The 16,722-nt window shown below is 38.8% G+C and overlaps 1 protein-coding gene across 16 annotated transcripts in view; it reads left to right on the top strand.

Moving 5' to 3' along the window:
- LOC147342476 (glycerophosphodiester phosphodiesterase 6-like) overlaps window positions 1–16,242 on the top strand; it is a 173,941-nt gene extending 157,699 nt beyond the window's left edge. For 9 of the 16 annotated variants that reach the window (XM_086385725.1, XM_086385739.1, XM_086385735.1 and 6 more), the window contains one exon: window positions 15,185–16,242. In XM_086385725.1, the coding sequence (XP_086241851.1) occupies window positions 15,185–15,675 (491 nt within the window). In that variant the 3' untranslated portion in view covers window positions 15,676–16,242. Of the gene's footprint in view, window positions 1–4,086; window positions 4,853–15,184 lie in introns of those variants that run through there. The other 7 variants (XM_086385730.1, XM_086385741.1, XM_086385744.1 and 4 more) reach the window with 1 other exon arrangement.
- Window positions 16,243–16,722: the final 480 nt, after the last annotated feature.

Below are 16,722 nucleotides of genomic sequence, written 5' to 3'. Positions count from 1 at the left end.
TGGGAGAAAATAATAGCAAATGAAGCAACAGACAAAGAATTAATCTCAAAAATATACAAGCAATTCCTGCAGCTCAATTCCAGAAAATAAATGACCCAATCAAAAAATGGGCCAAAGAACTAAACAGACATTTCTCCAAGGAAGACATACAGATGGCTAACAAACATATGAAAAGGTGCTCAACATCACTCATTATCAGAGAAATCCAAATCAAAACCACAATGAGGTACCATTTCACGCCAGTCAGAATGGCTGCTATCCAAAAGTCTACAAACAATAAATGCCGGAAAGGGTGTGGAGAAAAGGGAATGGTTGGTGGGAACGCAAACTAGTACAGCCACTATGGAGAACAGTGTGAAGATTCCTTAAAAAACTGGAAATAGAACTGCCTTAGGACCCAGCAATCCCACTGCTGGGCATACACACCGAGGAAACCAGATTTGAAAGAGACACATGTACCCCAATGTTCATCGCAGCACTGTTTATAATAGCCAGGACATGGAACCTAGATGTCCATCAGCAGACGAATGGATAAGAAAGCTGTTGTACGTATACACAATGGAATATTACTCAGCCATTAAAAAGAATACATTTGAATCAGTTCTAATGAGTTAGATGAAACTGGAGCCTATTATACAGAGTGAAGTAAGCCAGAAAGAAAAACACCAATATGGTATACTAATACATATATATGGAATTTAGAAAGATGGTAACAATAACCCTATATGGGAGACAGCAAAAGAAACACAGATGTATAGACCAGTCTTTTGGACTCTGAGGGAGAAGATGAGGGTGGGATGATTTGAGAGAATAACATTGAAACATGTATATTATCATATGTGAAACAGACCACCAGTCCAGGTTCATTGCATGGGGCAGGGTGCTCGAGGCTGGTGTACTTGGATGACCCAGAGGGATGGAATGGGGAGGGAAGTGGGAGGGGGGTTCAGGATGGGGAACACACATACACCCGTGGCGGATTCATGTCAATGTATGGCAAAACCACCTCAATATTGTAAAGTAAGTAGCCTCCAATTAAAATAAATTAAAAAAAAAAGGAGGTTGGAAAATATTTTAAAGGATAATGCATGTACAGTAGCTAAAGTTTTGTGGTATAGCTAAAGCAGGACTTACAGGGAGAGTTCTAAGTTTAAATCTTAGAAGAAAGATTGGTTTAGTATTCATTGTTTCTACCTTAAAAATCTAGGAAAAAATTAAGTAAATATTTTCTAAGTAAAAGAAGGAGATAATAAAGACAGCAGGAATCAAAGACATAGAAAAGACACAAACAGAGAAAATAAAAAGTTGGTTCTTGAGAAGATTAATAAAATTTATGAACTTGTAGCAAGATGAGAGAGAGATTGCCAATATGACATATGATGGAGAAAAAACATCTGACAAAATTCAACATCCACTCATGATAAAAACTCTTACCAAAGTAGGTATAGAGGAAATATATCTCAAGATAATAAAAGCCATTTATGACAAACCTGTAGCCAACACAATACTCAGTGATGAAAGCTTAAAGCCTTCCTTCTAAAATCTAAAACAAGACAAGGATGTCCACTGTCACTTCTATTCAATATACTGTTGAAAGTCCTAGCCACAGCAATTAGATAAGAAAGAGAAAAATAAGTTTCTAAATTGGAAGAGGTAAAATAGTCATTTTACTATGATATGATACTATATATAGAAAATCCTAAAGACTCCATACAAAAACTACTAGAACTGATAAATGAATCCAACAAGGTGGCAGAATATAGGATTAACATACAGTAATCTGTTGCATTTATTTAAACTTACCAATGAAATATGACAAAAGGAAAGTAAAAAAATAATTTCTTTTAAAATTGTATAAAAAATACTTAGGAATAAACCTGACTGAGGAGGTGAAAGGCTTATATGCTGACAACTATAAGAAGTTGATAAAGGAAATTGAAAGTGATTGAAAAAATGGCAAGATATCCTATGCTCTTGGATTGGAAAAGTTAATATTGTTCAAATAGCAATACTCCCCAAAGCAGTTTACAATTTTAATGTGATTTTTATCAAATTACCCATGAAGTTTTTTACAGAACTAAAATAATTCTAAAATTTGAATGGATCTATAAAAGACTCAAAATCACCAAAGCAATCCTGAGGAAAAAGAACAGTCCCTGGGAAGACATAACCCTCCCAGATGTTGTACAGCACTACACATCTGTAGTAATCAGATCATGGTAATGGTATAAAAACAAACATATGGATCAATGGCACAGAATAGAGAGCTCAGAAATAAACCCATACACCTATAGGCAGTTAATCATTGACAAAGGAGGCAACAATATACAATGGAGAAAGACAGTCTCTTCAGTAAGTAGTTTGTATCTGCTAATCTAAAATTTCTAATTTATCTTTCCAGTAAGTGGTGTTGGAAAAGCTGGACAGCCACATGTAAATCAATAAGGTTAGAACACACCCTTTCACCATACACAAAAATAAACCCAAAATGGCTTAAAGATTTAAACATTTTAAGACAGAACACCATAAAATCTTAGAAGAGAATATAGGCAAAACATTCTCTGACATAAATCATACCAATATTTTCTTACGTTCATCTTTCAAGGGAAAGACATAAAAGTAAAAATAAACAAATGGGACCTAATCAAACTCATGAGCTTTTCTATAGCAAAGGAAACCATAAACAAAGTGAAGAGACAACCTACAGACTGCAAAATATGCAACCAAAAAGGGCTTAATTTTCAAAATATACAAATAGCACATACAACTCAATAACAAAAAAACAACTCAAGTGAAAAAGAGACAGAAGACCTAAATAGACATTTTTTACAAAGAAGACATACAGATGGCCAACAGACTCATGAAAAGATGCTCAGTATCACTTAATTATTGGAGAAATGGAAATCAAAGATACAATGAGGTATCACTTCAAACCCATCAGAATGGCCATTATTAAAAAGTAAAAATAACAGATGCTGGAGAGGGTGTCAAGAAAAGGAAACCCTTCTACATGGGTGGTAGGAAAGTAAATTGATGCACCCAGTATGGAAAACAGTATGGAGGTTCCTCAGAAAAATATGAGTTGCCATGTGATTTAGTAATCCCACCCCTGGGAATATGGACAACATTCTAAATTGAAAAGATACATGCACCCCAGTATTTATGGCAGCACTATTTACAATAGCCAAGATGTAGAAGCAACTTAAATGTCCATTGATAGGTGAATGGATAAAAATGTGGTTTATAATGGACTACTACTCAGCCATGAAAAAGAATGAAATAATGATATTTGCAACAAAATGGATGGACCTAGAGATGATCATACTAAGTCAGAAAGAAAAAGACAAAGGAAAAGACCATAAGATACCACTTATATATGGAATCTAAAATGTGAAACAAATGAACTTCTATATGAAACAGAAACAGACTCAGAGACATAGAAAACAAAATTATGGTTACCGAAAGGGAAAGGAAGGGGTCGGGGAAAGATAAATTAGAAATTTTAGATTAGCAGATACAAACTACTACAACAAGATCCTACTGTATAGCACAGGGAACTGTTATTTCCTTTGATAAACTGTCATGGAAAATAATTTGAAAAGAATAAATATATATGTATATATGCATAACTGAATCACTTTGCTGTATATCAGAGACTAATACAACATTGTGAATCACTTTACCTCAATTTTAAAAAATAATAAGTCAATAATACCAGCTCTTACCGCTTTCTTCTATTTGACGTTGTACTGGATATCCTAGCCAGTTCAGTAAAATAATAATAGGCATAAAGGAAGAAATAAAACTCCTTAATTTGCATTTATTATTATATGAAAAATTTTAAGGAGTCAACTGAAAAACCTACTAGAACTAAAAAGTGAATTAAGCAATGTCTCAAACTCCAGCACCTTGATGAATTGAAGACCATAGGAAAGTCTGGGTAGGGAGAGAAGTAGTGGAAAAAAATCTGAGATGGTAATTGAGGGGCTGACATTTTAAAGATGACTAGAATCTTACCACGTGACTGGCAAATATTGGAGAAGTGACATTTGCAGAATCTGTGTTTTTGTCTTTTCTATCCCATAGAATCTCTGAGTACAAGCCTCCGAACAAGAGAAAGTAAGAATCAAGGACCTTCATGTATATCCATAGATCCTGTCTCCCGAGTTACGGAAATTCCCTGGACTCATGCAGCCCTCTCCCCAGCTTTAACCAAGAATGTGAGGAAATACCCAAACTCTAACCGTGTTTCAGTAGTCCCCATGAAGAAAGCCAGCAAATCAGAGCCAGTCAGCAAAACCATCAAGACACCAGTGCCTGGCGAGGATGACATTAGACACCTGGTCCCCACTTTGAAGGCCTCTGAATCCATCCAAGCACCCGTCCGGGAGTCTGCCAGAGAGGCCACCTTCCAATCTTCATCAGCCATGAAGGCGAATGGAACATTTTCCTCCATAGATGTCTCTCATCCTCAGAAACAAACTGAAAGGCCCCCCAATACTAAATCTTCCGAGGAATCCCTTCCTGTTTTCACCACATCCAGCCCATCCTCCTCCTCCTAAGCCTGTCTGCAAAGAATTAACCACAACTTGCTCCCTTCTTCCTCTTCTTCTCTGTGCCTGAGGATGGTGACAGTGAAGAGGGGTCAGGTAGTGAGTGCAGAAGAGCTGCTGAGGCTCTCAGGAAAACCATTCTGGTCTAACCTTTGTCTAAAGAGTGCATATCAAGGGGACAAACAAGGGGAAAACAGTTGTAATCTTGGAGCTGGAGCTGGTTGTTCTCTGGGTATTAGGTTTTAATCTCATCTGTAATGAACATCAGCATGTAAATAAAGGCAACTCTCAGGAACTCAGAAGGTAAATGGTGTATTCTTTGGACCCCACTGTGATCATTCAGGCTGACAAAGACTAGAGGATAAGTGCCAAAGTGATGCCATCCTGAGAATGAGAGGTGGCATACGTGTGAGTCAGGGGCAAAGATCTCATCCCACACATGCCTTCTGTCATCTGGCGTGAAGTGGGGTGCTTTATAATACCTTGTTCACTGATTCCCCAGTGGGGTGATGGGCATAATCCCATACCAACACAGTAACTCTAGTTCTTGAGTCATCAGAGCCACAGCAATTGTCTAAAGCTTTATCAACCTGAAGAATCTGAAAACAGAAATGCCTGGGGTATACCAAGTGAAAGAAGTAGTGCAGTGAGAAAAAATGGAGTATTTTAAAATACATTACTAATCAAACACAGGCATAAGCTCAAGAACTTGTCTTCTTGACTGACTCTAAGAGTAGGATATTGCCACTCTCTCAGATAAGATTTAATCTAGTATACATAATCTAGTCAAGATTATTACATCAAGATTATCATGTTATTATCAAGTCAGGATAAATCTAGTTATTTATATGAAAGTGAAAGTGAAGTTGCTCAGTCGTGTTGGACTCTTTGTGACCCCATGGACTGTAGCCCACTAGGCTCCTCCGTCCATGGGATTCTCCAGGCAAGAATACTGGAGTGGGTTGCCATTTCCTTCTCCAGGGGATCTTCCTGACCCAGGGATCGAACCCAGGTCTCGTGCGTTGCAGGCAGATGCCTTAACCTCTGAGCCACCAGGGAAGCCCAGTTATTTATATATATATAAATAATTGAATAATTATTTAAGATAAAGTGGAAGATCTATCACCAGACAGGAATAATTAATTGTCAAATGAACTCATTCCAACAATAATAGTTCTTGGAATCCAGAAAAAAAAAAGTGACATGTTTTGGGATTGGAAAAAGCCTGGGAAGAATTAGAACTGGAATTTGAAGATTGGTATGATTTGGAAAAGGAGAGGAACAGAGAGTGCACATTAAGTAGACTAGACATTAGTCAAATAAAATTTTAATAACAATATTTTTGTTGGCTTTTAAGAAACGTGATAAAATATATTTACATAACAAAATTAATTACCATTTTTAAGTATATGACTCAGTGGCATTAAGTATGTTCACATTGTTGTGTTGGAATGGAAACCATGGAACTTTTTATTTTAGCTTTCTTTTGGTTTCCATTTGCACAGAATATCTTTTTCCATCTCTTCACTTTCAGGCTGTGAATGTCCTTAAAGTTGAAGTGAATATCTCTTATAGGCAGCATATAGTTAGGTCTTGTTTTTTTTATTCATTCAGCCACTCTGTGTCTTTTTAGAAAATTTAGTTCAGTTACATTTAAAGCAATTTTTGATAGGTATGTGCTTTTATAATTTATGCTAGTTGTTTTCTGCCTGTTTTGTAATTCTTTCTTTTCTTCCTTTCTTCTCTGTCTTTGTGGTTTGACGATTTTCTGTAGTGGCATGTTTAGATCCCTATCTCTTTATCTTTTGTGTCTAGTACAGGTTTTTGCCTTACGATTACCATGAGGTTAAATAAAACGTATTTTTAACAGTCTATTTTAAGTTGATAGTAATTTAAAATTGAACACTTTAAAGCTAAAGCTCTGTTTTTACTGTACCCACAGTGATCTATGTTTTTGATGTCACAATTTACCTATTGTGTATCCATTAACAAATATTGTAGTTATTTTTTACTACTTTTGTCTTTTATCTTTCATACTAGAGATATAAGTGATTAACATATCACCATTACAACATTAGATTATTTTCAGATTTAACCATGTACTTACCTTTACTAGTGAGATTTACATTTTATATTTTCTATATTTTCAACATTTAAAATAATGTAAAATATTTTAAATTAAATATTTTACATATTTTCCTGTTACTAGTTCGTGCCCCCTTTGCTTCAGTCTAAGGAAGTCCCCTTAACAGCTCTTGTAAGGCCAGTCAGGTGGTGGTGAATTCTTTCGTCTTTCAGCTCTTGCTTGTCTGAAAACCCTTTAACTCTCCTTCAATAATGAAGGATTCCTCTGATGGGCAGAGTCTTCTTTGTCAGTAGTTTTTTCCCCCAGCACTTTGAATATATTGTGCCACTCCCTTTTAGCCTACAAAGTTTCTGGTGAGAAATCTGCAGATTGCCTTTTGGGGATTCCCTTTTACATAACAAGTTATTTTCTCTCTGATTGTAAGATTCTCTTCTTGTCTTTAATGCTTGATAATTAATTATAGTACATCTTGCTTGGTGTCTCTTTACATTATCTTATTTGGACCTCTCTGGACTTCCTAGATCTAAATGTCTGTTTCCTTCTCCAGGTTAGGGATGTTTTCAGCTATCCTTTTTTCAAAGAAGTTTTGTTTCTTTCACTCTCTCTTTTACTTCTGGAATCTCTGCTGCTGCTGCTGCTAAGTCGCTTCAGTCGTGTCCAACTCTGTGCCACCCCATAGACAGAAGCCCACCAGGCTCCCCCGTCCCTGGGATTCTCCAGGCAAGAACACTGGAGTAGGTTGCCATTTCCTCCTCCAATGCATGAAAGTGAAAAGTGAAAGTGAAGTCGCCCAGTCGTGTCCGACTCTTAGCGACCCCATGGACTGCAACCTACCAGGCTCCTCCATCCATGGGATTTTCCAGGCAAGAGGACTGGAGTGGGTTGCCATTGCCTTCTCCGCTGGAATCTCTACAATGTGCATATTGTTCCTCTTGATATGGGCAAATAAATCCATTAAACTATTTTCACTATTTTTGATTCTTTTTGTGTCTCTGGTTGGGTAAATTCCACTGTTCCATCTTCAAGTTCATTGATCATTTCTTCTGGCTCATCAAGTCTGTTGTTGAACCTCTCTATTGAATTTTTTAGTTTAGTTACTGTATTTCTCTACTCTGTGATTTGTTTGGTGCTTTCTTATATTTTGTATTTCTTTGTTAAAATTCTCATTTTATTTATGCCTTGTTCTCCTGGTGATCATCTTTAGGCCCATTATTTTGAACTCTTTATCAGATAAATCACTTATCTCCTTTTCATTAAGGTCATATTCTTTCATTTGGAAGATATTCCTCCATTTATTCTTTTCCCTTGGCTCTGTGTTGGTTTCTACGCATTAGATAAAACAGCTACCTCTCCCAGTCTTGAAGGAGTGGTATGGTGTAGGAACTGAACCTTATCTATCAACCCGGCCCTAGCTTACACATTTGTAGTTGGCAGAGATGTCTGCTTGGTTCATAGTGGCCCCAGAAGATGAGAGAGTTCCAAGTACTCTCAGTGTTCCAAAGGGGAGGATCTTAGTCAGCACTTTGATACAGGCTGATTAGAAGCCAGACCCTCAGGTAACAACTTTTAAAACTATGCAAATATACCACTTTCAGGGGCAGACTGGGAGATGCATGTTTCTGTCTTTTCCCTTTGCACTGAGCCCTAGAGGGACTGATTGTTGTGAACTATTTCTTTCTTAGCTACCATCCCAATGAACCTATGAACACAAGCCCTACTGGCCACCAGAGCAAGGCTGTGGGATATATCCTCTGGATGGCAGCCATGAAAGGCTGGGCACTTTATGTATGCACAAGCTCTTTTCTTGGAGAAACCTGTGATGTGGGGCAGTGTAGAGGGAAAGAGTAATGATGGCAATCACTGATCTCCCTGTTATCTGGAGAGGATTACAGGCCCCTCTAGGGGTGATCTAGGTGTGATCACTGACCTAGAGCCAGACATCCTGGAATGTGAAGTCAAGTGGGCCTTAAAAAGCATCACTACGAACAAAGCTAGTGGAGGTGATGGAATTCCAGTTGAGCTGTTTCAAGATGATGCTGTGAAAGTGCTGCACTCAATTTGCCAGCAAATTTGGAAAACTCAGCAGTGGCCACAGGACTGGAAAAGGTCAGTTTTCATTCCAATCCCAAAGAAAGGCAATGCCAAAGAATGCTCAAACTACCGCACAATTGCACTCATCTCACACGCTAGTAAAGTAATGCTCAAAAAAGGAGTACGTTAAGGCTGTATATTGTCACCCTGCTTATTTAACTTATATGCAGAGTACATCATGAGAAACGCTGGACTGGAAGAAGCACAAGCTGGAATCCAGATTGCCGGGAGAAATATCAATAACCTCAGATATGCAGATGACACCATCCTTATGGCAGAAAGTGAAGAGGAATTCAAAAGCCTCTTGATGAAAGTGAAAGAGGAGAGTGAAAAAGTTGGCTTAAAGCTCAACATTCAGAAAGAAGAGATTAAGAAGTGGCAGGAGTACACAGAACTCGACAAGAAAAGTCCTAATGACTCCGGATATCCATGATAGTGTGGTCACTCATCTAGAGCAACACATCCTACAGTGTGAAATCAAGTAGGCCTTCGGAAGCATTACTGCAAACAAAGCTAGTGTAGGTGCCAGAATTCTAGTTGATCTATTTAAAATCCTCAAAGATGATGTTATTAAAGTGCAACTGTCAATATGTCAGCAAGTTGGGAAAACTCAGCAGTGGCTGTAGGACTCAGTTCAGTTCAGTCATTCAGTTGTGTCTGACTCTTTGCAACCCCATGGTCTGCAGCATGCCTGGCCTCCCTGTCCATCACCAACTCCCGGAGTTTACTCAAACTCATGTCCACAGAGTTGGTGATGTCATACAACCATCTCATCCTCTATTGTCCCCTTCTCCCAGCTTCAATCTTTCCCAGTATCAGGGTCTTTTCCAGTGAGTCAGCTCTTCACATCAGGTGGCCAGAGTTTTGGAGTTTCAGCTTCAGCATCAGCCCTTCCAATGAATAATCAGGACTGATATCCTTTAGGTTGGACTGGTTGGATCTTCTGGCAGTCCAACGGACTCTGAAGAGTCTTCTCCAACACCACAGTTCAAAAGAATCAATTCTCCAGCACTCAGATTTCTTTATAGTCCAGCTCTCACATCCATACATGACTACAGGAAAAACCATAGCTTTGACTAGGTGGACCTTTGTTGGCAAAGTGATGTCTCTGCTTTTTAATATGCTGTCTAAGTTGGTCATAACTTTTCTTCCAAGGAGCAAGTGTCTTTTCATTTCTTGGCTACAGTCACCATCTGCAGTGATTTTCAGTTCTGTTCAGTGTCTCAGTCGTGTCCAACTCTTTGCAACCCCATGAATCACAGCTCACCAGGCCTCTCTGTCAATCACCATCTCCCGGAGTTCACTCAAACTCACGTCCATCGAGTCAGTGATGCCATCCAGCCATCTCATCCTCTGTCATCCCCTTTTCCTACTTTCCCCAATCCCTCCCAGCATCAGAGTCTTTTCCAATGAGTCAACTCTTTGCATGAGGTGGCCAAAGTACTGGAGTTTCCGCTTTAGCATCATTCCTTCCAAAGAACACCCAGGGCTGATCTCCTTTAGAATGGACTGGTTGGACCTCCTTGCAGTCCAAGGAACTCTCAAGAGTGTTCTCCAACACCACAGTTCAAAAGCATCAATTCTTCGGCACTCAGCTTTCTTCACAGTCCAACTCTCGCATCCATACATGACCACTGGAAAAACTATAGCCTTGACTAGATGGAACTTGTTGGCAAAGTAATGTCTCTGCTTTTCAATATGCTATCTAGATTGGTCATAACTTTCCTTCCAAGGAGTAAGCGTCTTTTAATTTCATGGCTGCAATCACCATCGGCAGTGATTTTGGAGCCCCAAAAAATAAAGTCTGACACTGTTTCCACTGTTTCCCCAACTATTTGCCATGAAGTGATGGGACCAGATGCCATGATCTTCCCATGAAGTGATGCAACCGGATGCCATGATCTTCATTTTCTGAATGTTGAGCTTTAAGCCAACTTTTTCACTCTCCTTTTTCACTTTCATCAAGAGGCTTTTTAGTTCCTCTTCACGTTCTGCCATAAGGGTGGTGTCATCTGCATATCTGAGGTTATTGATATTTTTCCTGGCAATCTTGATTCCAGCTGGTGCTTCTTCCAGCCCAGCGTTTCTCATGATGTACTCTGCATATAAGTTAAATAAACAGGGTGACAATATACAGTCTTGATGTACTCCTTTTCCTATTTGGAACCAGTCTGTTGTTCCATGTCCAGTTATAACTGTTGCTTCCTGACCTGCATATAGTTTTCTCAAGAGGCAAGTCAGGTGGTCTGGTATTCCCATCTCTTTTAGAATTTCCCACAGTTTATTGTGATCCACACAGTCAAAGGCTTTGGCATAGCATAGTCAATAAAGCAGAAATAGATGTTTTTCTGGAACTCTCTTGCTTTTTCCATGACTCAGCAAATGTTGGCAATTTGATCTTTGGTTCCTCTGCCTTTTCTAAAACCAGCTTGAACATCAGGAAGTTCATGGTTCACATATTGCTGAAGCCTGGCTTGGAGAATTTTGAGCATTACTTTACTAGTGTGTGAGATGAGTGCAATTGTGCAGTAGTTTAAACATCCTTTGGCATTGCCTTTTTTTGGGATAGGAATGAAAACTGACGTTTTCCAGTCCTGTGGCCACTGCTGAGTTTTCCCAATTTGCTGGCAAATTGAGTGCAGCACTTTCACAGCATCATCTTTCAGGATTTGAAATAGCTCAACTGGAATTCCATCACCTCCACTAGCTGTGTTCGTAGTGATGCTTTCTAAGGCCCACTTGACTTCACATTCCAGGATGTCTGGCTCTAGGTCAGTGATCACACCATTGTGATTATCTGGGTTGTGAAGATCTTTTTGTACAGTTCTTCTGTATTCTTGCCATCTCTTCTTAATATGTTCTGCTTCTGTTAGGTCCATACCATTTCTGTCCTTTATCGAGCTCATCTTTGCATGGAATGTTCCCTTGGTATCTCTAATTTTCTTGAAGAGATCTCTAGTCTTTCCCATCCTGTTGTTTTCCTCTATTTCTTTGCATTGATCGCTGAAGAAGGCTTTCTTATCTCTTCTTGCTATTCTTTGGAACTCTGCATTCAGATGCTTATATCTTTCCTTTTCTCCTTTGCTTTTCACTTCTCTTCTTTTCACAGCTATTTGTAAGGCCTCCCCAGATAGCCATTTTGATTTTTTGCATTTCTTTTCCATGGGGATGGTCTTGATCCCTGTCTCTTGTACAATGTCACGAACCTCATTCCATAGTTCTACAGGCACTCTATCAGATCTAGTCCCTTAAATCTATTTCTCACTTCCACTGTATAATCATAAGGGATTTGATTTAGGTCATACCTGAATGGTCTAGTGGTTTTCCCTACTTTCTTCAATTTAAGTCTGAATTTGGCAATAAGGAGTTCATGATCTGAGCCACAGTCAGCTCCTGGTCTTGTTTTTGCTGACTGTATAGCGCTTCTCCATCTTTGGCTGCATCTTTTTGGCTGTAGTTCATCCTTTAATAGTCTCTTCAAGAAGAGCTCATGCATTTATGGTCAATTAATCTACAACAGAGGAGGCAAGAATGTACATAATGGTGAGAAGATAGTCCATTCAATATGTGGTGCTGGGAAAACTGGGCAGTCACATGTAAATAGTGAAATTAGAACATTCCCTCACACCATGTACAAAAATAAACTCAACATATTTTAAAGACCTAAGTGTAGGATGTGACACCATAAAGCTCCTAGAAGAGAACCTGACATAAATCATAGCGATATTTTCTTTGATCAGTCTCCCCAGACAAAAGAAATAAAAACAAAGAAATGGGACCTAGTCAAACTTAAAAGCTCTTGCACAGCAAAGGAAAACATCAGTAACAAAAATACAACCTAAAGAATGGGAGAAAATACATGCAAATGATGCGACTGACAAGGGATTAATATCCAAAGAATACAGACAGCTCATACAACTCAGTATAAAAAATCCAGTTAAAAAATGGGCAGAAGATCTAAGTAGACATTTTTCCAAAAAGGACATACAGAAGGCCAACAGGCACATGAAAAGATGCTCAACATCACTAATTGTTAAGAAAATGCAAATCAAAACCACAATGAGAAATCACCTCACACTGGTCAGAGTGGCTGTCATCAAAAAGTCTACAAATAACAAATGTTGGAGAGATAGAGATACCATATGATCAGCAGGTCCACTCCTGGGTGTATATCTGGAAAAAAAAATTAGTTAAAAAAGATATATGCAACCCCAGTGTTCATAATAGCACTATTTATAATAGCCAAAGCATGGAAGCAACCCAGTGCCCATCAACAAATGGTTAAGAAGATGTGGGATGTATGTGTATGTATGTGTGTATTACTAAGCCATAAATGAGAATGAATTATTGCCATTTCTGGCAATGTGGATACACCTAGAGGATATTATGCTTAGTGAAATGTCAGACAGAGAAGATAAATATTGAATAACTTATACATGGAATCTAAAAAAAGTACAAATGAATCTGTATACAAAACAGAAACAGACTCACAGACATAGAAAACAAGCTTATGATTACAGAAGGGACAGGAAGCGGGGAGGGGCAAATTAGAGGTGTGGGATTAACAGGTACAAACAAGTCCTACAAAGTATGTTCTCTGACCATATGGAATTAAAGTAGAAACTAATAAAGATATATGGAAAATCCTCAATATTTGGAAACTAACATACTCCTAAATAACCCACAGGACAAAGAAGGACAAACATTACCTGTTTGCCAGCAACAAGGATTTACTGTTTAGCACAGATGAATTATACCCCAAATCTTATAATAACACTTAATGAAATATAATCTGCAAAAACACTGAATCAGTACGCTGTACGCCTGAGACTAATGCAACATTGTAAATCAGCTGTACTTCAGTAGAAAGCTATCATTTCTCCACTGAATTACCTTTGTATGTTTATGAAAAATGATTTCTTTATTTATTTGTGGGTCTGCTTCTAGACTCTCGATTTCTGTTTTATTCATCTGTTTATATTTATGCCAATATCATATTACTTAGATTACTGTAGCTTTATAGCAAGTCTTAAAATCAGGTAATGTTTGTCCTTCTTTGTCCTGGGGATTATTTAGAAGTATGTTAGTTTCCAAATATTGAGGATTTTTCCAGGTGTCTGTATTACCTTCTACTTTAATTCTGTATGGTCAGAGAACATACTTTGTATGACTTAATCCTTTTAAATTCATTATCACAATTTGAGGCCCAGGGTATGTTCTATCTTGGTAAGTTTTCCATGTGCATATGAAAAGAATATGTATTCTCTTATTATTGGGTAGACTGTTCTATAAATGTCAATTAGATAAAGTTGGTTAATGGTGTTTTTCAAGTCTTCTATATCGTACTGATTTTGGTTCAGTTATTGAGAATGAAGTATTTAAATCTTTAAGTGTAATTGTAGTTTTGTTTATTTCTCTTTGCTGTCCTATTTTTGTCTGCTTTAAGTGTTTTGAAACTCATAGTTGCATAAATATTTAGAATTGTATATCTTCTTGATAAGATAATCTCTCTATTTGATTATGAAATTACTTCCTTTATTCCTGGTAGTATTCTTTGCTCTGAATTACTTGGTGTAGTATTAACAGCAACTTCATCTTTCTTTTCAGTAGAGTTAATATGGTATATCTTTTTCTATCTTTTTACTTTTAATCTATATGTATTTTTATATCTAAAGTCAGTATCCTATAGACAGTATTGTGGGCTTACCTCTTTAGGTTATCATGTTTACCTGTGGCGGATTCATTTCGATATTTGGCTAATACAATATTAGCCAAAACTAATAAAACTAATACAATATTGTAAAGTTTAAAAATAAAATAAAATTTAAAGAAAAAAAAAACTATTATTATGAACTCTTAATTTAAATGTGTTTTTTTGTGTTTATCCATTTAAAAAATTGTCTTGAGTATGAAGTAGGTCTGAATTCTCTAGCTCTCTATTACCAGTTTTTTTTTTTTTTTTTTATCAGTAAATTAGTTTAAAAAAAATTAACAAGCACCTAGTGTGTGACAAATATTTTTCTGGTAATGGAAGTATAGTGGCAAGGAAATCAAAGTCCTTTCCCTCAAGAATCTAACAGTCTAGTGGCAAAATGTGTTCATTTTTTCTATATGAGCTGATTTGGAAGCAATTATAATAAAACACACATACCACACACACACACACACACACACATATATATAATCTTTAAGCTAATGTTAGTCCCTTCTTTCTGAGAGCTTCCTTGGTAAGCCTCACACTCATATAATGGACTTTTTTGTGCCAGGCAGAATTGAAGGGCTTGATATAAGCTTGCCCAAAATCTTAGGGGAGGAAGCTCAGAAGAATGAGCCTGGGGAGATGGGAATGATTGTAATATTTAATAGGTAACTATGAGTTCACCACATAAAAAACATAGATTGTGGTATTGTGACATTGAGGAATATGTGCTTATGTCTTTTCTGTCTTCTACAGACATTCAGGAAACAGCCTCTAACATGGAAAAAGGGTCATTGGAAACCCTTGGACTCTTGCCATCTTCCAGCCAGCCTAGATCAAAAGAACCCTCAGCTACCCAAGCTCCTTCTGTATCACAGCAGCCCCCGGGGAGGAAGCTGTCACACCATCAGGATCCTCCTAAGAGAAACATGCTACCAGGGGTTGCCAAGAACATCAGATCACAAGTGTCCCCCAAGGGGAATGTCAAACCACCTGTGTCTCCCAAGGAGAAAATCAAGCCACCAGTGTCCACCAAGGGGGACATCAAACCACCAGCACCACTCAAGGGGGAGGTCAAACCACCAGTGCACCCCAAGGGGGTGATTAAACCACCAGCACCCCCCAAGATGGAAGCCAGACCCCTAGCATCCCCTAAGAGAGAGGTCAGAGCACCAGTGCCCCTCAAGGCAGTGCCCTCTCCAGAGGGCAGGTTTAATCGCCAGAGGCCCACAAGGGGGAGGTCATAGCACCAGCATCCCCCAAGAAGACCATCAAACCAAGTTTGTAGCTAAGTGATCATCAGACAGACACCTCCCCCACAAGTGAAACATAATGACCCCCCTACCACAAAGAGTCTAGATCCACAGAACCCACCAAAGACACCCCAGCCCTGAAATTCAACCCTGAGACCCCTGTTGTTGAATCCTCCTCTGAGGAATCCTTTTATATAGTACATTCCTCCTCTACTAGTGTGTCATCATTCTCGTACAGGATGTTCTTGGAGGAAATTTAGCCACAGTCACTTTCTCCTTCCTCTCTGTACCTCAGGGTGACCTGATAGTAGAGAAAGGTCAAGAAAGGAGTTCAGGAGAGCTAGGGAGATTCTCAAAAAACCATTCTGGTCTAGCCTTTCTATAAAGAATGCATTTCAAGGGGATGAGCAAATGGAAAATACTTGTTATCCTGGAGCTGGAGCTGGTTTCTCTCCGGGTATCACAGGATTTGTCTCATTCTAACCCTTCATAGTATTCCCCACTAAGGAGTGGCTGTGGTGAACATCAGCATGTAAATAAAGGCAGCCTCTCAGGAACTCAGAAGGTAATTGATACAATCTTTGGGGCTCTCTGTGGTCACTCAGGCTGACAAAGACAAGGGAGGAGTGCCAGAGTGATGCCGTCCAGAGTCAGAGAAGGAGAGGTGGCATGGGCATGAGCAGGGCAAAGATCTCACCCCACTCACACATCCTGTTGTACAGTGCGCATGGGCTGCTTCCTTATAGTTTGTCGCTGGCTGATTCCCCAAGGGGATGATGCGCTCAATCCCATGTCCACCCAGTGACCTTTGACCATCAAGGGAAACTAGAACTGAGAACCCAGTGTTAGAAGCAGTGAGTTGCATCCCACTGTGTGACCATCACCTACTCCCCCTCCTTCTCTGGACCTCATATTCCCATGTATATGCTGATGTGCAGGGTGTTGCCTCTGTTCTAGTTGGAGATCTTGGTGAAGGGGTGAGTGGTCAGGATGTCCTGTGGGAGCAGTAGGAGTCTGAAGCCGAACATCTGGACTGTCTGG

The sequence above is a fragment of the Bos grunniens genome, chromosome 29, assembly GCF_055505025.1.
Source record: "Bos grunniens cultivar Pamir isolate PY7600 chromosome 29, Bosgru_T2T1.0, whole genome shotgun sequence".
Classification (NCBI taxonomy): domain Eukaryota; kingdom Metazoa; phylum Chordata; class Mammalia; order Artiodactyla; family Bovidae; genus Bos; species Bos grunniens.
This window is presented reverse-complemented; position numbering and strand designations above follow the sequence as displayed.